Below are 23,756 nucleotides of genomic sequence, written 5' to 3' on the forward strand. Positions count from 1 at the left end.
ATAGAAGTTTGTTTAGAACTAAAAAATTACAAAGTCTTAGCTTTGTTGGATTCAAGAGTCTCAATTTTTTTTTATAAACAAAGATTTTATCAAAAAATAAGATATATCCTTTGTTAAAAAAAATCAAATTTATACATATAAAAGAAATAATTGATCATTTATTATCTTTTGGAGATGTAATACGTACTTTTTTTTGCAAAAATATCAATTAATGGTTATAAAATTTTAATAATATTTAATGTGATTAGATCTCTTTTTAATCCAATTATTTTAGGATTATCATGGTTAAGAGGATATAATCTTCAAGTAGACTAGATTTCTTGAAATCTTGATTTTTTCTATAGTTTAGCTCAAGATTCTGCTAGGCAAGTAGAAATCCATAAGACTAGTACATCCAAACTATTATTGTTCGGTGCAAGAGCTTTTATGCATGTTGCAAAAGAAAGACCAACTTTTGTTATATATGCCACACCTATTGTTAATAGAGAAAAGATTTTAAGTAGCATTTAAAAGCAATACCAAGATTATTGAGATGTTTTTGAAAAAAAAAATAGATATTCTTTTAGAGTATTGTTTTTATGTTTATTCCATCGATCTTTAAGAAAAAGCTCAACTACCATATGGACCAATCTATAGCCTATTACAAAATATATTGGCTATATTTAAGAAATATATTGATGAAAATTTGGCTAAGAACTTCATATGCCATTCTAAATCTCTAGCTAAGGCTAATATTTTTTTTTGTGAAGGAAATAATTAGATCTCTATGGATGTGTGTGAAGTATTAAGAACTCCACAAGTTCACCATCAAGAATGAATACCTTCTATTCTTGATTTTAGGACTTTTTGATCAATAAAGTTAAGCAAACATCTATACAAAAATAAATCTATGAAGAATATATAATCTAATATTATTAAAAAAAAGAGATAAATAAAAAATTATATTTTGAACCAAGTATGGATATTTTGAATATAATATCATCTATTTTGGACTCATAAATGCATCAACTATTTTTCAACATCTAATAAATGATATTTTTTATAAGTTTCTTGATGATTTTTTCATCTATTATTTAAACAATATCTTGATTTACTCTAATAATATAGAAGAGCATGAATTTCATAGTTTTCATGACTTATAATATTAAAAAAAGCTTTGTGAAGAAGTCAATCCTATTACTTATTGATTATATCTATTAAAGTCTATGTAAATTCATCTTGTATTTTACATATCTTTTTTAAAGCCAAATAAGACATTAAATATCTCAAGAAGAAGACAAATGTCATATTCTTCTATAGAAGTAGATAATAATTAAGAATTTGAGATAGAAGAAGTTTTAGATTCAAGAAAATACCAAAATAAGTTAAAATATCTTATTTATTGGCTCAAATATGATAACAGTAAATGCACATAGGAGCCAACAAAGAATCTTGGAAATGTAGCAAAGAAGGTTGAGGCTTTTCATCAAAAACATCCATCTAAATGAAGATGAAGAATTACAAGATCGATGAAAGATGATGACCACTCGTAATAAAACTTATGCCTGAAAGAGAGATAATATCACAAATATAAATATTTATTCCAATAATTATTTATATGATTAAAAAGAAGTAAATAAATGTAGATTAATTTCATAGTATCTTTTAAAAAAACTTCTTAGAAGCTATATAGATATGATTTTGACTTTATACATGTTTGTAGTTGATTGATAGGTTAAAAACTTAGTCAACAAATTAACCACGTACCACATGTATTAGTAGTTTGTGGAATAAGCTAATTATATAGTACACATATAGTTAACTTGCCTTAAAAGTGAAAACATATATTTAGCAAAGTCAACACATGTTGGAGGTCCTATAAAAGATTGTCTTATAGCTTTTAATTAGAGAGTATATATGGAGGCAAGAGTGAAGTCTTTTTTACTCTTATCAATGCCTTTCTAGTCCTTAGTCTTGTTATAAGACTTTCTAGTCTTCTTATCTTTGACAATAGTCATTTTAGTTTTATATTATATCATCTTTGAGTGATTTTAAAGTCATTTTGAGTGACATAAGAGTGTATTGAAGATTTCATTCTTTAAGATTCATGTTCTTGACAATTAGTACTTAGATTTGGGAGCTATTGAGAATATTAGTTGACATCATCATAGTTTTTTTATTTTTGACAATTGCAACAAAAATATTAAAATTATAAGTGGTAAAAGTCATTCAATCTCAAGTTGAAAGATTATGCATTTTATTCTTTTTTTTGGTGAATTAAAGAATATTCTTGATTTTATGTATGTCTTTAGATTATAAAAGAATCTATTATGAATATGTTTATTTACAAATAAAAGATTTATAGCTGATTTCAATAACAAAAAATATATTTTCTACAACAAAGAATAAAAATACATAATAGGTGAGGAAGTTTGAAACAAGAAAAATGGCATGTACTAATTATTAGCTTAAAATCTAAATATTTTGGTAAGCTTGGCTCAAACCAATATTAATACCAGAAGACTTTGGCATCAAAGACTTAGACATATCAATTATAATAGATTACAAGAATTCTATGCTATAGGGATGGTAATAGGAATTCTATTTATTGCCATGCACAAGAAAATATGTAACCAATGACAAGCAATAAAATAATGCAAAGAATCTCTTCTACAATCTAATAATTTTAGGGCAACCAAATTTCTTGAGTTACTTCACTTGGATTTGTAGAGATCTTTTCTAGTTGTATCTTTAAGAGATTCATAAAATTTCTTTACTATAGTTAATGACTATAATTGATGCATTTGATACAATTAAAACCTTTAGGATTATAATTGAATTATAAATGAAGAAAAATATTGAATTTTTAAAAGTGACTAGGAAGGTAATTTTTTATCAAATAAATTTATTGACATATGTGAAGATATTATAATGAAAAAAAATTTAAAAATTTAAAAATATCAAAATAAAATGGTATTATAGAGAGATCAAATAGAAAGTTATTAAAAACATTAAAAAATATAATGGCACAAGCTATAGTACTGAAATTCTTATAAAAAAAGTCAATTAATACCATAATTTTCTTATTAAATAGATTATCTATAAGTTCCAATTTAAAAATAATACCTTTTGAATATTTCTTTAAAAAAATCAAATATATATTTATTTTTAATATTTATATATATATAAATATTAAAAATAATAAATATTTAAATAGATATAGATAAATAGAACAAATTGATGCCATATATAAAGATTAGCATGTTTGTAGGATATGATGATGTAATAAAGAGATTTAGAATATGGATATTTAGTGATCATAAGTTGGAAATAATTAGAAATATTAAATTTAATAAATCAAGTGCCTTACACAAAATAGCTCTATTAAATCACATTTTCACACCTATTTTGTCTTCACCTAAGGCATTATTGCTACAAAATCCACCAAAATCCTCATAGTTGTGTCAAAGTCCATCATTACTTACTCATCCTTCAAATGAAAGAATACACTAAGATCTTCCAATATCAAATTTTTTAAACTTGTTACTTTTATTGCCTTTCATTATATTACCTTCTAGCATATTCAAAAGAATATAAACTCAACTATAGCCTAGTGTACTTCAAAAAAGGTTTTAAGAATCTTCAATGTATTTAAAAGATAGTATCACATTTGCTACAAAATCATATGAAGATCAAATAATTATTGCATCAATAGATTGTTTAGACTTTTTTCATCTAATTGAACTTGATTACTTTTTATGGAATCACAAATGAACCGTCAAAGCATATATTATTTTATAAAGCTAATTTACATCCTAGGTAGTTTGAAGCAATGCAATCAAAAAAAGATTTTATTTTCAAAAATAATACATGAAAATTATATGAAGCACTTTTAAAAATTGTATAAGTGATAATATAATGGATCTACAAGACAAAAAAAGGGATTGGTAGAAAACCTACAAAATTAAAAGCTAGACTTATGGCAAGAGGTTTTTTAATAAACTAAAGGCATTGACTTTAATGAATTATTTGTCCTAGTAATAAAATCAAAAGTTATACAATCTATAGAAGCACTTTTTGTAAGCAATAACTAGCCATTGATGCATCTTAATATAAAAATAATATTTTTAAATAAAGATTTAAAAAGAATTGGTTTATATGAAAGTATCAAAAGGATTTTGTAATTCTATTTCAATGAATAAAGTATGTTGCCTCAAAAAATCATTGTATAGGTTCTAAGAAGCTCTATAAGCATGGTTTGAAAAAATAAATGAAATTTTTTAGTGAACACAAATTTTCTTGTATAAAAACAAATTAAAACTTATTTTATATTAAAAATATTGTGAGAATTATAATATTATTACTTTATATGGATGAATAATTATTAATAGGCTTAAATAAAAAATACCTAAGATATATTAAAAGCTAATTTATATAAAGATTTGATATAATAGATCTTAAAAATGTAATGTTCTACTAAGGTGTGGAGTTCCTTTGAACCAAAAAATAGATATTTTTTTTATATAGAACTTATGCTCTATAAATTCTTAAGGAATTTAGAATGAAATAATGCATTCTTGCATCAATAAAAAAAAAAGATTGAAGTTAAGCTTGGAAGAAGATTCTTCTATAATAGATACAAAAAGATTTCATTGACTAATTGGAATGCTCATTTATCTAATCAATATCAAAATTAAAATCCTGTTTTTCACAAGATTACTTAGTCATTTCATGTATAGTTCAAAAATACTAGATTTGAAAGCTGGAGAATAAGTTTTGAGATATATCAAAAGATCATTTGACTTTAGAATTTTCTATAGAAGCAATAAAAGTTTTACTATTATTGAATATACAAATACAAATTAGGCTACTTGTAGGATTAATAGAAAATCAATTATAAGATAGGTATTTAAATTTTTAGAATGAACAATTTCTTAGTCTTTTAAAAATCAAGACTCAATTGTAATATCACCAATAGATGTAGAAACAAATGCCATAAAAAATGGAATTTGAGAGGCTATTTGGTTGAAAACCTTATTAACAAGGATTCATAGAATAATTTCTAATCTTATTACCTTCTTTTGTGACAACTAAAGTTTATTGAAAGCTGCCAAAATCAAGTATGTCATGAATAAATGAGACACACTAAATTATGATTGCATTACATCCATGAAAATACTCTCATAAGGATTGTAGATATTCTTCACATTCCCACACTAGGTTATGTCATAGACCTTCCTACAAAAAGTTTAAAAAAACTTAGATTTATAAAACTCTAAGAAATTGGAATACAACATTTAAATATTTTAAAAGAGAATTAAGTTAGTAATATACTTTGATATTCTTCATATTTCTTAACTTCTCTAAAAATATTGCTTTATTTCTTCTAATACCTTAAAACTTCTAAATTAAATATTACTAAATTCTTGAATTTGAATCTTATAATTTAGCCAATTGAAATATAAGCTTATATGGTATGGTAGCTTCATATCACAATATAGAACTTTCTTATCCTAAAACTTGAAATAGCCTTATAATTAAGCCAATTGAAATAAAATCTTGGATGATAGCTTTGTCTCACAATATAGAAATTTCTTCTCCTAAAACTTGAAATATGTAGTGAAGGTTCTTATACAACATATGATGAAGGTTCTCTTCCACTCTCAATCTCAGTGATAAGTTGATAAAGTTCATTGCATTGAATTGGTTGATAAATTTGAACAATTCAAATCCTTGCAAAGATATTACAAAGCCATATAAATAAAGAATCAAGTAAAAAATTAAGTATGTGCTATAAAACCATCACAAATAAAGCCAACAAGAAGACATTCACCTACAAGGAAAACTAGAATAAGGTACAAATAGTCGTTTTTTTGAATATGCCTTATTAGTTGTTTAATACAAATAGATCATATGCTAGAAAATAGATCACTAATCAATTGAGTCATCGAACCTCAGATAGATTCTAAAAACTGTAAGCACTTGTAGTCTTTGAGTATAGAATGTGATAGGTTTATGATAGTCTCTCAGGGGGGGGGGGGAGGGGGGGGAGTGTTGATAATATTCTATTCATTAGCCACTCTGTTTGTCAGTTATTTCTCATCACACTTGTTGTGTATATATGTCGTTGTTCACATTGGAATAAATTACTTTTTTTGTGAGTTAGTATATGTATATGTATGTGTTGAACATCAACTGTGCTACTAACCAAAGCTTCAATACCTACTTTCTATCTATAATGTTCTTGATCTCTATAATAACTCTCTTCTAAGAGATTCTATATTATGATTCTTTTCAAAAAAAAAAAAAATTAACATAATGAAGTTTATCCCCTAGACAAAAAATGGTGAAAAGAAACCAAAGGTAGAAATTTGACAGCAAGATTACAGAGTGCAAAGACTTGATTACAAAATGATCAACAAGATAATTACTACATCTCCAGTTTTCATATATTTTAGTAATTCATGTGCCACATGACATATGTCTCTCACAATACTAGTCAAACTTACGAACTTGGAGTGATTTTGCAAATTAAAATACGATTTACTTTTTGATAATGTAGGAGTTGCAGATCTCAATCCACATTCAATAGTTTATTATGCTTCCGAGACATCGTACCTTGTTCAACTAAGATTGCATGAGCTAGAAATGAAAGCAAAGAAAAATTTCTTGTTAGTACTTATCCAACTGACAAAAATAGTCTAGACATGCCAATTCTCATTGAACTCGAAACAAAATTTACCTTTCAAGTACTCTTGACTTTGTTCAATGGTATCACATTCTTAATCAATGGAAACAAAATATGAAAAAACTCTAATCCAGATTTCATTTTTGCATTCAAGAAGGATTGTGATCAAGGGCAAAAATAGTCAATGAAAAGCATGTGATTTTGTGCAACTTAATGAGCTTGATACTGTAACTTTATATGTCATATAAATCAACAACCTAAGAGGCATAATTGATTACCTTGATAATACAAAATGTCACAAAAGCAAGCCAAAGACAATGTACCAACATCACTAAAATGCCTCTAAAATGAGGGGCAAATTCATAGAAGTAGTCGAAGTAAACAAACTATTTCAACCAACAGCTCCAACCAATTTTATAAATCATTAGACCATATGGTGGCTTGGTTATTTACATGTACTATAAAATATCAAATTTTTGCTACACGGATGAAACTTTTGAGTAGGTAAAGAAGGCACGCTTTGTAGTTTCTAGGGCTTGATTCGGACAAAGGTTATATTATCTCAAATATTGTATCTTATGTCTTTATTCATCAATAGGAAGTCCTCTTGCAATTATTAGCTATATCATAGTTGAAATTTTTTGTGGCATCCATCGGTGCCAAAGTTGGGCGAAATATTAATTTCTTTATACTCTAGAGAAACCTTTGAGCTTTATAGTCTTGTCAAAGCTCATTTGTTTGGTTTGTTGCTAGAAGATGATTCTGTACTCTCATTTCGTTGTGTAGTTATAGAAGGAGGTCTCTGGCATTGTTCTCTATTTTTGCCATTTTGACTCTTGTGCATCTACCTCCATATATTGTATGTCACCCTTTGTTGTTGTCAAGATTATCTACGTAGAGTCCGGATTTTTAGGGAGGTTGAAGCTGATTACTTTTTCAAGGACGCATTTGTACTTCATGAAGTGCATCGAGGGGTATTGATATCTGAGTGTTTGTTTTAGAAAGGTGGTTGGAGCCCTTTGTATGTTGGTACTAATAGCCAATTCATCCCTATGGTGCATTTCTTGTGATGAAAGAAAGCGGGGCTTGCTTATTTGTGGTAGTCCAATCTCCAATGGTAGATTCGTTAGTTTGGATGAGATTCCACTTCATAGTGTTCTATACTGTGGCAAAAAGATGTCCAACCTGCCATGGTTTTGTCATTTATCATATGTTATGATTGAATATGAATTGCTATTGTATTTGTTTATAGAAAACATCCACTTGGTTGGTTCTTTTGTTGGATTAGTTCTTGAATCTTAAGTTCTTCTTTGGTCTAATATTGATATTATTATTTGTTATAATTTTGGTATTTAGGTACAAAGGTTGGTGCATCTTTTGAGCCGATGAAGAGGCGGGGCTTTTAGTGAGTCCATTTTGGATTGCTATCTATGTTGTTCAAATAGCCTTCCAGAAGTTTGATTCTTAAGGTTTGATTTTTGTTGCAGCAAATAACCATCTTAAATCTCGGCTCCAATTGCCATCTTTATAAAGTTGGATATTGCAAACTCTATAGAGAAGGAGTGTTTTCCATGGCTTTAGTCCTAGCACAAGGGCATAAAAGAGCATCTTTATAAGAAATACTTGTGTTTGAGCCATTGGATCAAATATTTTGAGCTTGTTTCTAAATATAGGTATATTTGATTGCAGTGTTCTATCCAATCCTAGCTCTTGTCTTTTTGTCTAGGTCGTTGGATTAGATAAAGTTCCAAATAAGTGCTTTGATACAAATTAGTACTTGTTATTGGACATCATTGTATAAAATGAGGTACCAAATGGTTTTCAATATAATCTTGTTAGAAATTAATACTTGAGCGGATAATAATAGTTTCTTATTTGTGTAAGTAGTACAATTCTTATGAATTTGATGCATAATAGCCTTGTCGTTGGCTGGTTGGGCAATGTCATTGCCAAATAAAAAGCTGAGATATTTTATGGATGTTCTTCAAGAGAGCCATATGAGCCCTTTGTCTTTTCTCCACTGCCATTGTCTTGAATCTTTGCTAATCCATATTGCTCTTATTTTATTCTATTTGATGAGGGATCTCGAGACTTCACAAAATAGTTTCAAGACTTTGAAGGTACACTAGAAGTTTTCTAGAGGTGCTTCTAAGGTGAAGGGCTATTTCATCAATAAAACATTGGTCTTAAAACATGATGTTAGAGAGTAAGAGGCCTTTGATCTTATAGCAAAGATTGTTGATCATGTAAGAGAGTATATTACATATGAATAGGCAGAGGTAAGGTACTAATGGACACCCTTGCGTCATGGACTATTGGAGAGAGAATTTTTGGCTTTTGTATCCATTGATTAAAATTGTAGAATGAGCTTCTTGATACAATGATACCATTTACTTGATCCATTCTAATGAAAACCTCATTTTGACATTGTTTGTTGTAAGAATATCTAGTTCACATAGTCATATGCCTTTTTTAAGTCAAAGAGTAATATTACAAGATTATGGTTGGTTTTTTGAGTCCAGTGGATTGATTTTTGTGTTAATAGAATATTACCTAATATGTATCTGTCTTTTACAGATCCTATTTGTGTGGATCTGATATAATTGAATAAGATTGGTTGTAGACACTTAGCTAGTACTTTTGCAGTTAACATGTAGGTTGCAGAGAATATCGCGATCAAGTGGTAATTGCAAATGTTGGAAGTTGAGCCCTCTTTAGAGATTAAGCTGATAAAGCCTTGTTTCAAGGAGTTATGAAGATGGTTGTCTTGCTAAGATATGTTGATCAAGTAGGTGATGTCATTGCCTACAATGTCCCACATTTTGGTAAAGAATTTGGTGAATATAGTGTCCTCTCTTTTTGCCTTGAATTTTGGTAAGAATTTTGTGGTCTAATGGATTTCTTCTTTTGTAATTGTGATTGTCAGTGAGTAGTTTTGTGGGTGTTTGACCCAAGTCAAAACACTGAGTATGCATAGGTTTCAATGTTCTTAGTTGTTTTTTACTATTAGATCATATGTGTAGAGTATCTTGTAAAAGTTGCGGACGTGCTAAGCTATGTTAGCATGAGTTGATAAGTAGTGGCCTCTCTCAAAGAGTTTATTAATGCTTGACTAATTCTTTTTATTAGTATGGAATTCAAAAAATTCTTTGGAGTACCTATCGCCTACTAGGGTCTATTTGGCCATGATCTTATTTTTGGTGGCTTCAAGTTTGTTTCTTCTAAGTTTTTCTAGTGTAGCATATGCTTTGTTGAGTCAGTTTCACGTATGTAGGTTTGACCAATTTGTGATGTAGCGCTCTTTTTGCTTTTTTAATTTTTTAAAATTGCTCTTAATATGTGGTTTGATTTTTTTGTTTCCCCTCTTCGCGGATTAATACGCTCATGCAATGTACTTATTCTAATATTGTGGCTATCTTATCCTTGGATGTAGCAAGCATTATATCGTTGATACTACCTAGCCATGCTATTGTAAATCTCTACTTGGCCTCAAAGTTGTATATATATTTTTTTGTCAAAGTGGAAGTTCAGCTTCTGTCATATTAATAGGAATCATATAATTAGGAAGGTAGCAGAGTGATCCAATATGTGCGATATGGGTGGCTAAATGTCATGGATGCCATTGCGATTGTGGAGAGCTTGACTAATGTAGAAGCAATCTATCTTTGACCAACTGAGAGTTAAATTTTGACCTTGCCATGTGAAGCGTTTATATCCCATACTTGGCAATGTTGAATCTAGCATTGCAATCAACAAAGTCTTCAATCTTGTTTAAGTCTCTCATCATTATCTAGGAGATAGAGGGGAATGGGTGGTAGTATATTCTAAAATTGGATGCTTTGACTAATGAAATTTGGTAAGTAAAGGTTTAGAATGCTCATGGAGTTACTGTTGAGTTCTAAGATCAAAAAATTAAACAGTGAATTTGACGATGACTCCATAAGCGAGGATGTAGGATGCTAGCTTGGAGAAGATTAATATGGCTATTCCTCTCAAGTATCAACCTCTTGTTGTAAATGTAGCTTTGTTCCAATAGCTCTTGCTTTTCTTGAATTATAGTTTGTTTGTTTGTTTGTTTGTTTGTTTTTTTTTTTGGAGACAATCATCAATGTTTTTGTAATAAAATAGCTTCTAATTATGGATGTATCTTCAAAAATAAGTAGCATATTTTGGAAATTTTTCTTACTCCTTGGATGTCCTATCCAAAGAATCGGACATTCAATGAGGCTACGGCCATTGATTCTAGTATAATTTAAGAAGTAGAGAAAGAAAGAAAGTCCGATTAATATACTTCTTTGAGATATGATGTCTTTATGGTTGGAATAGTTTAGCATTGTATTTGAATTGGCTTTGGTTTTTTTTTTCATTAAATTTGAAGGAGGATAGATCTTCATTATATATGCTTTTATTTAATAGTAATTGTAGTGTAAAATTTGCATATATTGCGAGTTATTGTAGAGTCTTCTTACATGGTGAAGAGACAAATTCTTTGATGGTAGTGATGAATAGGATTTAGATATGGTAATTGGATTTTTAGAGTTTGATGTTGTTTAGTGGGAGGGAGATGAAGGCCATGCATATGTAATAGGTGATCTTGTTGTTGGTTTCCTCCCATTGATAGCACCATGTCTTATCATCCCATTGTTTTATTGGATTTTTATTGTTGTTGGTATTTACTATTACTTTCAATAGAGCAAGTGCCATCTCTTAGAAAAGGAGTATCTTGGCTTAGAGGTCTAACCATTCTATTTGGTCTTTAAAGACTAAAATTTGGCAAAATCCACTTGATTGATAACTTGTCAAGCTAAGTTTGGTGAGTTCACAATGGTAGCTGATTTTTGAAGAGTCTTTTATTTTTGTATAAAGTATTGGAAATACCATGCATCTCTATGTTAATATAGGAATTGAAAAAAATGGCTTGGATGAATACCTTAAGAAGCAATGTAGTTTGATATCTACAATTATTGGAGTCACTATCTTAAAAACTTATTCTTTATATGGATAGAATTGTATGTTGGAGATAATTTCTTAAGGATTGCTTTTGCCATACAAATTAAAATTCTTCTTCTTATGTGGATTGGTCAATAATCTCTATGTTCATGTATAATATGATGTCTTATGTTGTTTCCATATGTCGAAATTAGATCTCTTGTTGCAATAGATTGAGGAGCTTCATATTGGTGTCTTTGTAATGACTTAATTTTATAGAAGTTGGAGTATTTTCTTGTCCTTGTGATATTATTAGGAGATGTATTGTTGATGCAGGTTGTTTGGCCCTAAATATCATAGGTTGTAATGATGGTTGTAAGAGCTCAGATTGTAGAGAAGATAGCACTTGAGTTATAATCAACTTTAGCTTCAATAGAATCAATATATATTAAATGTGTAAAGGTTCTCTATTTTCTTATATTTGTTATATGATCTATTGTCTTTGTTGGCAAGGGGAGTTGTATTGAGAGATTATTTTGAAGTAATTGGAGTTGTATTTTGAGATTTTTCAAATGTTTTTGATTTGAATCTATTTTTTTGGGCTTTGGTGGCTTTGTCTTCATTGTTGTAGGTGGTGATTGTTTTTTGATGTATCAACATTATATTTGGCTTGTATTAATTGTCTTGCGTGTTGATTGTAAGGTGTTAGAGCCTCATATGTCCTTGTATTGCATCAATAAATAAGTAATAGTTTATCTTTTAGGGGTACGTATCTAAATCCACGATATTTGGTGCATTGATTTATATGTCTAGTTACAATAATCTTATGAACAAGAGATAAGTCTAGTATTGGTCCTAAGAGATTAATTTTATTTAGTAGTTTGGTAATGTCTTAAATCCTAAGTTTTATTCTAAATATAGCTATTTTAGTAACATATGATATAACTTCTTTATTAAATAGGACTTCATTAAGTGGTGAGGCAATTATTCAGAGGCAACTTTCGTATTAGAGATATTGGCTCAAACTCAAGAATTGGATTTAGATCGAGCATGAGAGAAATCTATATGAATCTTTATTTTCAACCAAAAAAAAGGTTCTCAGAGATAAATAATATTTCTTTACCATTGAATTTGAGAGACAAGTGGAGGGCATTGTTGTCATAGAAAGTAGAATAATATGTAAAAATAAGGTAAAATATTATGAAAATTTGGATTATGATTAAAAAATAAAAATAAAAAGATAAAATAAAATACTTATCTAATATATTTAAATTTATAGTTTAAATTTAGTAATTAAAGATAAGAATTGTAGAATTTATTAGTAAGAAGTTAAAAGGGGCTTTGGAATCAAAGATATAGTATTTTGACTCCTAGATCATCCCATGTAAGTTGATAAGATATGTGACAAAGGACTTCATTCCTATTGGTTGGAAGACATGTACAATGGACTTTGAGATGTTAACTGAGACCATATTAGAATTTAAGACCACTTTAGTGCGATCCATTCTAGGCAAGGCAGACCATTCAAAGAAAGACAATTCATTCAAAATGTGGAGGCTAGATTTGAAAAGCTTGTATTTAGGACTAGAGTTTGGATAAAAAAAAAATATATAATTTGGAGTGGTAATGAGAGAGTTATGGTTGTTTGAAGTTAGGATGTGTTGTTGGTACCTATTGTTATTCTTTTAAGAATCTAGAGAGTTATAGGAAAGCTTTGAGGAATTGAAAAAAGAGATTAGAAAACTAACTTAAAGAGCTATATTTTATATAAAAACATTGATATATTCCAATCCAAAAAAAAATGAAAGAGAGTTTTTGGAAGTTAGTATTAAAAATTGGAGTTTGTAAGTGAGTTGTTTTTAATAGAGGTTTTGATTTTTTCCATATCTTGAGTTTTTAGACGAATTTTTAGCTAAAAATTTCTACAAATATAGATGATAATGTTAAAAAGTTTTATATGAAAAATTCATAGTATTTGAACTTTGGGCTTTTGACATATGAAGGAATTAGTGTATAGGTGCTTAGAAATTGATATGTTTAGTACTTACTAGACATTAGGCGATATCCAAAGACTTGTAATGAATTATAGTTGATTTTTTGTGTAGAGGTAGTCATAGATACAAGTTAACTTGTGAAAAATTTTAAATCCAATTGGATGGTTAGATTACAAGTTATTGAGTGATATATATACAGAAGGGATTTTCATTGGAGTAGAAGTGATTTTAGGATATCTAGTCACATCTTAGATACTCTTGTGCATTCTAAACTTATGTATTTGATGTAATTATCTTCTTGAAGATAAGTTATAAATTATATTTTTGTTTTATAATCTTGCAACTTTTTTGAGTATTTAATGGTAGCCAGAGGCCCAACGCTTTCTTGAGGCAACTCTGTCTACTATGATAGCTTATTATACTTCTTCTAGTGTTGAAAATGCGATCTGAAAGAAGCTACTGCCTACTAGTGAATATGTCTCCATCGATTGGTATAAGTAGGTGACTATCCATTCATTTAGGGCTAGTTGGCATGGATTCTTGCTCACAATATATCCAATCATTGTAAATTACATGGCTTTATTTTGGATGTTTTCAATAATGGTGAGCTTCTTGTTGAAATATATCATATATAAAGTATCAAATTTATCTTTCAACTATACTACATTATCTTTTGCCAAAGAACTTTTGGTTTTTAAGTGCACAAGCATTTGGCCAATGGCACTAGCTTCTAGACCATACCTATTGGAAAAGAAAACTCATGTTTGTTTTGAATCTCTGAGAGTGTGGAGATTAGACTAGTGACTCGGGTGCTATTCCCACAAAGGGAGAGCATTACTTAGTTTTGGATTTATTTGAGATTCTAGATCTCAATTTTAGAGGCTTGAGCTTATTATTGTTTCTTGAAGTGTTGATCTTATGTACTAGCCAAAAAAATAGTCCAAAAAACTAAGCTTCTTCAAGTGACAACAAAATCTAATAGTAGGTAAAAGAAATTTAAGTTATATAATGTGACATACTAAACCCGACTTAATTAAAAACATATTATTACCATCACTCATACTCTCATTGCTTATGCTCTAAAGCTTTGCTCTACCTTATTCTTATTCTTCTATTCTATCAATTGCTAATTGTGGTAGCGCAATAGACGTATCTTATAGGTGTGTTATTATTGTTCAAATTGTATTTTGATTCAAAAAAATGGTAAATTAAGTAGATAGTTGAGTTGGAAGTTCTTAAGGGACAAACTAAACAAACATTCAAACACATGGAATGCTCCTTCTAAAAATATGAAATGTATCATAGATAGCAAAACAAATACCAGGTTGTAGAATATATAAGGTGATTAAATAGAATCTTTATATTATCTTAACTGGTCTAATAATACATAAAAGTGTAGTGCTTTAAGAATTATTTTTACTTACTTTAGTTTGTACACTTAATTTTGCCTAATTGGGTATTAGGTGTTAAGGTGTCTTATATAACACTTTATTATGTCAATGCACTTGGTACACCTTTTTTTTGTGTCAAAAAAAGAATAAAAAAGAAGAGGATGATAGACATAGAGCTTTACAAAATGGAATCACCTTATCTTCACGTTCATAATTGTATCAAGATAAGAAAAGTAACTTTGGTATTATCTGGTTCTCCTCCAATTATATCAAAATTATTTAAATCTTGAAAATTTCAATAATTGAATAACTAAAATTTACTTGTGAAAATTTAAACTTAATAAAAAAATCATTATGTAATCCACATGAATAATCTGGATTTTTTTATTTCCAAGGATAAGCGATTTTAATTTAATTTTTAATTTTTAATTTTTAAATTCAAGTCAGAAATATTGAAATAATTTACACGATGTATGTAATAAATTTTGAGCTGAATCGTTCGATACAGAACTCTGGTGGTTCACGTAATGATGTTCTCCAGCGCGGGAACGTATTCCTCTTTCGTTTCAAGGGAAATTAGTCATGGGCTGACGTGTTCAATATTTAATTCGGCTCTCAAAATGGCCAGCTGCCCAAATGAACTACGCTGATGAATGAATAGATGGATGGATGATAGTTCGTTAAGTCTGTCTTTGCGATCGGAACCGAAAGCCCTAATCCCAAGCCCTAGAACCTCGTCGTTCAGTTGGGGTGAGCGTCAATGGATCCATCGAACGTCTCCGCCTCGGGAGGCGTTTGAATTCCTTGATCGCGCCACTAACAGACTAGCGGGATTTCTTTTGTAATTCCTCCTTTGCTAGGGTTTAGATAGTCGGACATAGTCATGCTGAGTCCCGCGCTTTGTCCGTCAATTGTTATCGCACTGCTCGCCATTCCGTCTCGCTGGATTGCAGATCGTGGAGAGTGGAGATTATGGGGATGTTTTTATGGTTGGCGGTCGAGTTAAGGTTTTACGAGGGTAGAAATGTAGCGTGGTGGAATCGATGTCTATATTTGCTGGTGCCGGGCACAGAAGGTATTTTTTCGGGTGTTTGAGGTGCTGCCGTCAATGGTAACGGTACGGTAATGGAAGGAGGTATGCCGTCGATGGCGAAAAATGTAGGGGTAGGTGGTATTCATGTGGAGCAGGTTGGAGGATATGAAGCATTGGACAATGTGGATGGCAGGAACGATAGGAACGAGTTAAATGAACGTCAGTTGGCGGAGAAGCTTGGGAAGAGCGAGGCTGGAAGGAAGAAGCTGCGGCAGGCGATTGTATTGCTCAAGGAAAAATTGGAAGCTACCTCCGCGACTTTGGGAGTCAATGACGTTCTCCGCCAGGAGGTGGAGAGAGAGCGGTTGAATGTAGACGCGGAACGGAAGAGGGCAGGAGCGGAGAAATTGTTGCGAGAGAAAGTTGAGAAGGAGAATTTGACAATCAAAGAGCAGTTTTTGGACGTTTTACACAGGTTGGATTTTCTGGAGAGTAGTTATAAGGTAGACCGGAATGAATTTAGTCGGATCCATTCTGAGGTAAAGGAGGTAGTAGGTGGCATTGGTGCTGCTTTACAAGCTGTTGAAGCAACTAAGAGTCTATATCAGTCATTGGAGCGGAGTATTCACGCCAAGATTAATGGAGTCGTTCAATCCTCATCGAGAGCTTTGGCAATTGCTCAGAGTGGGCGAGCGACCGCGTCTAGAGCACAAGCTACGGCTGAGGCAGCTCAATCTTTGTCCAAAGCTGTGCAGATGGAGGTGCGGTTGGTATCGTCTCAAGTTTCCACGTTACAAAAGCAGACCTCAAATCTTGTGGCAGTAGAGGCTTCATTGCAACAAGAATCGCAACTTAAAGGTCCAGGGACTCCTCTGAATAGTCCGGACTCTGGGGAAACCAATATTTGTCTATCTGTTCTGAAACAGAAGGTTTCAGCTGACGTTTTTTCTCCGAGTAGCTCAGGTTTTCCTGCTCAAGTGACTGTAGCTTCAAAGAATCAAACTCAGGAACGGAAAAGCTCACAGGAAAAAGTTGATCCTACCAAAGTAGATATACTTAACATGCTGGTTGCTTCTAAAGAGAAGTCTCGGAATAATCAGTTGTCTTCTAACGCTACATTACCTCGAGGGGGAATGATTCTGAGTAGGAGCCAGCTTCCTGATGGAGGGTCGAAGTCGCAGACTGTAATCCCACAGGTTCTTTCAGGGGTTAGCAATCCCAGAAAAGGTCAATCAGAATCGGTGAACAGGGAGGAATTCACTCCAATCGTTCCCTTCAAGAAATGCTCAGTGTCAATAATTACAGGAGTTGATTCTGTTTTGAGTCCTGCCGTACGTGTTCCCGCTCCGTTGGACTCTGCTACAAAATCCGCTCAATCGTTATACATTACTCCGTTAAATGCAAGCGCTAATCCCGTGGAGAAAGTAAACGAATTACAGTCTCAATTGGTTTCAAGCGTTTCTAAAGGATGTTCTAACAAGCGTCCTGCTGTGAAGAGAGGCGGAAGGGATCTCAATGATACAAGACCTGTTAAGGCGATGAATCTGAGCGAGGGTAACCTTTTGAGAGGTGCGCTACGGAGTAAAAGTGCCGCTGATGTGATTAGAAAGAAAACTACCACTGCATCCAATCCTGCTGTATGCAATGAAATTAAGGGTGATGGTATATCCTCTGAAGGCGTGTCCCAGTCAAACGATAAGCCTTATCCCAACACAGCAACTAAACTGCTGAAGTCTATAATGAAGACATTAGAGAAGGAGAGTAAGAGTCGTAGAATCGTCGAGGACAAGCTTATGGCTTTGCGGGAGACATTGGAGAGTGGTGGTAGGTCTGAACCGATGGCGCAAATAGGTTCGAAGCGGAAACGAGAATCGAAGAAAGATAACCGTGATGGAACTTCAGAAGATAAGGAGAAGAAACGGAATCGTCAGAGGGAAGAATCTAGGAAAAAAATAATCAATTCAAGCCGTAATGACATTGTGACATCACCGGTTGAGCGACGCTGTACCATTGAGGACAAGTGTATTCTGCAGGAAGAGACACAGCAACGTGATAACCTGATAACCGGAGATCGTCAACCTATTGAGGACAGGCTTTCGGAGATGATGTCCACTCTCCTAGACAGATGCAGAAGGGAAGGATTTTTCAAGACTCCTGGAGATTGCCAGGGAAGGCGAGATGTACCTGGTGCCGAGGAATGCAAGGATGTTTCTGGTGTAGATATTTGCTATGAAGATGTATCTGGAGAAGGAACGGACACGAATACAGACCTGGAGAGTACTGATGATGACTTGGGAGACGACTGGTGGACCGGAATAGAGCTGTTATCACCACTTTCGGGAAATGATATTGCTTCTTAATCAGCCTTATTATAAGATTTGGGAACAACATGCTGATATGTTCACAAGCCCGTAGTGGTGAAAGCAATCAGATCGTAAGTCCAGACTAGATGTGCTCTGAGAGGATCATTCTACAGACGAAGCACACAGGGTTATGGATATCAAGTTTCTATCCTGCTGGAAACCTGGCATTCAGTAGACACTACTGGACACATACAATGAATCTCTCTTCGACTCTCTATGGATCTGGTTGTAATCCTTTGGAAAGTTTTGTGTCTATCACATCACTAACTCTAGAGAGCGTCCCATGAAAATTTATGCTTGTGCGACATTCAATCATCAGGTCCGTCTTTTCAGACCCTCCATGTACGGACATTTCGTGCTGTAGAGACGGATATTTGTCCAGGTTGTACTCATTTTTCAGTGACAAGATTTGCATATGCATATTTTATTTCTGCTGGTTGCAGTTACAAGTTTTCCTCTTTTTTCTGTTAGTTTGAACATTTTAGTGGTTAAGTAGGATAATTTTGCTTCTACTTCTGGCGCGGTAGACATGTTTTCATATTTTGGGAATGAACATGGGCCACTAGTTTAATGCTGTTTCGTGTTGGCTTGTCCCTGCTTTGCATCAGTTTTTTTCCACGAAATAGATGTAAGATGTCAAATTGGCTCGAGTGTATGGAATAGTGCAGCAAATCTACAATGGGTAGTAATGAATTACTAATCTCTTATCGTTTTTCAGGCCGTGCGGCACATGAGACTTAAAGATATATGACCGAGTTGACATTGGGGTAGAGAATTTCACACGTAGAACGAGATTCTTTGCTGTGAATCTTTTTCAAAAAATGAATGAAGATTTGCAGTCCTTTCGACAGACCACAGGGCCGCTGGTAATTCTCTTAACTAAAGTTTGAAATGTAGCTCAAGCCTAGAAAATGCGTAGGTTGAGTTCATTAGGGAGTAGGTATATGTGGAAGATAAACATCTATTCTACCTCTATCATTAATCAATCGCGTATACTTTTGATCATGATGCAGGTTGAGAATGAAAGAGCCAGAAATAATGTGAGCATAGATAAAAATCATACCATCAGCTGTGCTTCAGTAAAAAGACTCAATTGCAATTTGCCTTCGGGTACGCATATTTACTTTAACAGGTACCAAGGAGACGGTGTCAATCAGCTTGGTAGCTGGTTTCGTAAAGAGACACTATCCATTGCCCTGGAAGTCAGCATCAACCGATAGACTATATCAGAAATCGGCGATTGAGATACTAGCTTTGCTGCACATAGTATCTGTTTGAATTACAACGCGCGGTCTGTTTGTCTCAGCTAGAGCTGTCGTGTGAAGTGATCGAGTGTCAGCTTCACGATTCCATATGCGCCTATCAAGATTCAAGTCCATTTATTCACATTCTGCCCTCTTGCAATACAGAATGACATCCGATTAGCGTTTCGACCTGTTTGCCCAGTCTCGGATCCGAACTATGCTAACACTGTGGAACAAAATATAGAGATGCGAGTTGTAGCGACCATCTGACAAGTTCTGCAGCACTTCTAATTGAAGTTGTTCTGCTTGTGATTGTGTCGCAGCAGCGGACAGCCTGCATGTCCCCTGCTTATTTTTGTTCCGCAAATGGTGTGTGACCCAATTGGATTTCGAATAGCCTAATCTTGGGGCCAAATAACCTTGAGACTCGAAATTTTCAAATGGAGAACACACATTTCAAAGATCCACAGGTAGGATATAATTTTCACCAAGGAGTATTATCAATGTTAATAAATACCCCACATGCATCAATGGTTTCAATCGACGTAAGAAAATATAATCACTAACATCGTAATGGTTTGATATTACAGAGTTCTAGAAAATAAACCCCGATGCGGATCAGTAGAAACTCTGATTCGTCCAGTTTCTCAATCTGATAATCGGTATCGAATGAACCATCCAAGGAACTCTGGTTTCTTCTCTCACCCGAATCATTGAACGAAATTGTTACGCCCAAGCCTATCTCAAATGACAGACAAAGGAACGGTTTGCTGTTTAGTTGGACTTGTGAGTACGGTTATCAGTGAAGGCAACGCCCGCACCCACGGTCGTTAAGTGAACAGAGTGCACGAATGCATGAACTGCTGTAGCTGTGTTAGACGTTGTGCTCCGCTGGAGTACGGCGAAGTTTCTTTCTTCGTGGAGATATGGAAAGTGAACTCAACTTGCGATTACCAGTTGCAAGTAGTCACACCCTTCAATTCCTGTGGGACGTACCTACACCGCTAGCACTTCAACACGCATCAAGCGATTCATATTTTGGATCAACCACTTGGAAACGTGCATTGTGCAATGCGTAAAAACTCAGAAATTTAAATTTCTGTATAAAAAGTACATGAATTAGATTATTATGTAACAGAGTGTTCTGAAAACCACTGGGTCCACTTCCATTGAATTTCATGGAAGACATGTCAGAGTTTTATCCTAGAACAATCGATCAGGCTTCTAGCACTTGCCGGTGTACATGGCCAAGAGCTGCCCATCTTCCACCAGATTGTTGGGCAGCTGCTTGTGCGCCTGCACATCTAGCAACCACCACCCGTCGCCGAGAACATCCTCCGCCATGATCACACCCGATGACTCCTCATCAGTCGTCTTTACAGCGGGAAAAGAGAAGAACGCGGGGTTGTGTTGTCCGATCGGAATCAAGCTCTCAGTCTTCAAGTTGTATTCCCAGACGCGGCCCAAGTGTCTCTGATTCCCAACGTCCTCCTGAATGATCATGATATCGCCTTTCTCGTTCATGCCCACGTTGTCCATCATCTTGGGTCCCGAGATGTCAGCTCCGTCGGGGCCGTTGATGAGGACAGTAGCTTGTCCATGGTTGGACGTGGTGAGGGTGGGATCCTCAAAATTCAACTTCCAGATCCGTGAGTGTCGCCCGGGGACGCTGAAGGCGGCGGTCACAGCGAAGTAGAAGATGTGAGGATTCTTGGGATCCCAGGCACCGTCCTCGGGACGGTCGAACTTGGTGTTCTTGGGGTCGGCGGGTGGGTTTGGGTTGTTCACAGGAAGGAAGCGACTCCTCAATGCAGCGCCTGATCCGTCGGCACCAGAGAGATCCTCACCCAGAAGCACGGCCGTGAAGGGCACTGTGTCACCTGCAACCAGGCTACCACCGTTGTTGATTTCATCGCTGATGTTCTCGAGGTAGATCACGTACAGCTTGCCACCGAAGAGTCCAGCCTTCTCCACTGGCGTGCCAGTTGTGCTCTTGTCGCCCACGTAGACGAACACGCGGTTGTGGCCATTGTCGTCGAGCGCCATCACCACTGTTTTATCGGCCGCACCCTCTTCATTCAAAAAATTTGCACAAATGCTTGTTCATGTCAGCTGAATTGTGATTGATGTCATGCGATGGTATCACCAGAGGTTCAAAGCAAAGACACGTACCGATATCTTCCAGCTTTTTCAAGTTGGGATGAGGGACAATATTCTCGAATCCAGCATTGCTGAAATGCGGAAGCTCGAAGGTGTTACCGGCGTAAGGACCCGTGACGATGTGGGCGAAGGCGCGGCCATCGGTGCCATCTTCCTCGCCGTTGAGGAAAATCATGTCCTTCGTACCTTTTCCAGACTCGCGATTATACAATGCGGACTGCTCGGCCAAAGTGGCACTGCAGAAACGTGCCATAGCCACGGGTGTGCTGCCGGCGGCGTTGGGGTCGCGGTACGACTTGGAGGTACGATTCCAAGCCCATACCTTCTTTATCAAATCCTCTCCCTTGAGTACAGCCAGCGTGCTCCTTTCAGTGGTCCACTTGGAAACGAAAGCTCCTGGCGCTCCATGAGATCTCACAGCTCCAACTGTATCACCATTTTCGTGGTTCATGAGCAGGTTGAAGGTGTTCTGGTCTGCATCCTCGTCGACGTAGGCGCCAAGTCCATCGGGAATGCCCACCAACTGGTAGCCATTGGCTGCAGTGTCGCCCACGGAGAGGATCGCCACAAAGGACGCATCGCTGGTATTAGGATAAGGCAGCAAGTATGCATCTTGGGTGCTGCTCGGACCACGCCTGCTGCCGGCTGCGAGATTCCAAAAAAAGGGTCTTAGTTCAATGTCAATCGACACGCAAGAATTACAAACTAGCAGATCGGTCGGTAATCATTGCTGAGGATTTATGAACTAAACAGTGAACCATTTCTAATTCGTTTTACATCGCTCAAATCAGACACAGACACATGACAATTTTATAAGAAAGCTTGGAGGAACTGAACACGGTCAGTACAAACACAGTTGTACTCCCCGTACGGGAAGACACTAGAACTGTGGGCAAGGTCGTTACCGGCGCAAGGAGGTTGCAAGCCGCTTTGATCGAGTCTACGAGCCTCAGCAGGGATCACACTGGAGGCAAGTACAACGCAGAGGAAGAGTACCACGCTGAGACGGTTCATCGTGGCCATTTTGTCGGGTGATATCTATGGGCACGTTCTGCATGCTTTAATCCTCCTTGACTCGGAGAATATGCCGATGGACATTCGACCAGCAGCTCTATCCAGTTAAAATTAGGAGGCCACATGCTTAAAACAATCTGACAACAGACCTCGGATCTGCTTTTTGGTCACTGCACTGAAACTATGCTTGCATCCATGGGGTTGTGCAAAGATCCTGGGATCATTCCTCCCCAAAATCGGGTCTCACTCTGTATGGCACCACCTTTGGGGCCTAAATCATCAACCCCGCGCTCGAAGCCAACACAACAAAAAGAATCACCCTTACACTGACGTGCATGTGAGAGTTGGCGTATCTTCTAAACTCCGGAGCTAATACAGCGTTTGGACGGAGCGAGAACCGAAGCGCACCGCGACCAGTGATTAACTTAATTGGCTGGTGACGCAGCGCAGGGTTTGGCCCTCGTCTAGCGTGGCGACGTCGCGGCGTCAATGTCACACGTCATCTGCCCTTGTCGCCCCCGCCGCCAAGCCTGCGTGCAGGATTTGCGCAGGTCCAGACCCTCACATCGATAGGGTTCTAGAAGGGCATGATGTGCAAAGGAAGCAACACACAGCCCTCTGGAGCATCACTGAAGCATCTTTGGTGCTGACTTTTTCTTCGAGATTGTCGGAGCCAGGATCTCAGGTTTGTCTTCGTTCCGGTTCGTCGTGGAGCCCTTCTGAGTTGTGAGTGTCGGCACTCTCACACACACACACACCCACACATCAATATGGATGCTGCTTTAGAAAAAGTAGAAGCAGAACCCACATCCTGCACATTCCTGTGAAACGGCCAAACTTTGTCTAAAACAGAATGTGATCTCGCCTTCCACATCGTGGGCATCCACTTCTCATGCGGCAACTTCTCATTGTGCATCTGCTTGTCGGTACAGGAGTTGAATTTATATATGTACACACCAGT

The 23,756-nt window shown here is 35.1% G+C and overlaps 2 protein-coding genes across 2 annotated transcripts; one reads left to right on the forward strand and one right to left on the reverse strand.

Annotated features, from left to right (window-relative positions):
- The first annotated feature begins 15,726 nt into the window (after positions 1–15,726).
- Positions 15,727–19,988, forward strand: LOC112283139 (uncharacterized). Its single transcript, XM_024521499.3, has 3 exons — positions 15,727–18,696; positions 19,096–19,243; positions 19,391–19,988. Exon 1 carries the CDS (start codon positions 16,107–16,109, stop codon positions 18,372–18,374), a length of 2,268 nt encoding a protein of 755 aa, XP_024377267.3. The 5' UTR covers positions 15,727–16,106; the 3' UTR covers positions 18,375–18,696; positions 19,096–19,243; positions 19,391–19,988.
- Positions 19,989–20,420: 432 nt separating this feature from the next.
- On the reverse strand, positions 20,421–22,567 carry LOC112283140 (uncharacterized). Its single transcript, XM_024521500.3, has 2 exons — positions 21,794–22,567; positions 20,421–21,693 (listed from the first exon to the last, which is right to left on the reverse strand). Exons 1-2 carry the CDS (start codon positions 22,230–22,232, stop codon positions 20,846–20,848), a joined length of 1,287 nt encoding a protein of 428 aa, XP_024377268.3. The 5' UTR covers positions 22,233–22,567; the 3' UTR covers positions 20,421–20,845.
- Positions 22,568–23,756: the final 1,189 nt, after the last annotated feature.

This window comes from Physcomitrium patens, chromosome 6 (genome assembly GCF_059467195.1).
Source record: "Physcomitrium patens ecotype Gransden chromosome 6, ASM5946719v1, whole genome shotgun sequence".
Lineage (NCBI taxonomy): Eukaryota > Viridiplantae > Streptophyta > Bryopsida > Funariales > Funariaceae > Physcomitrium > Physcomitrium patens.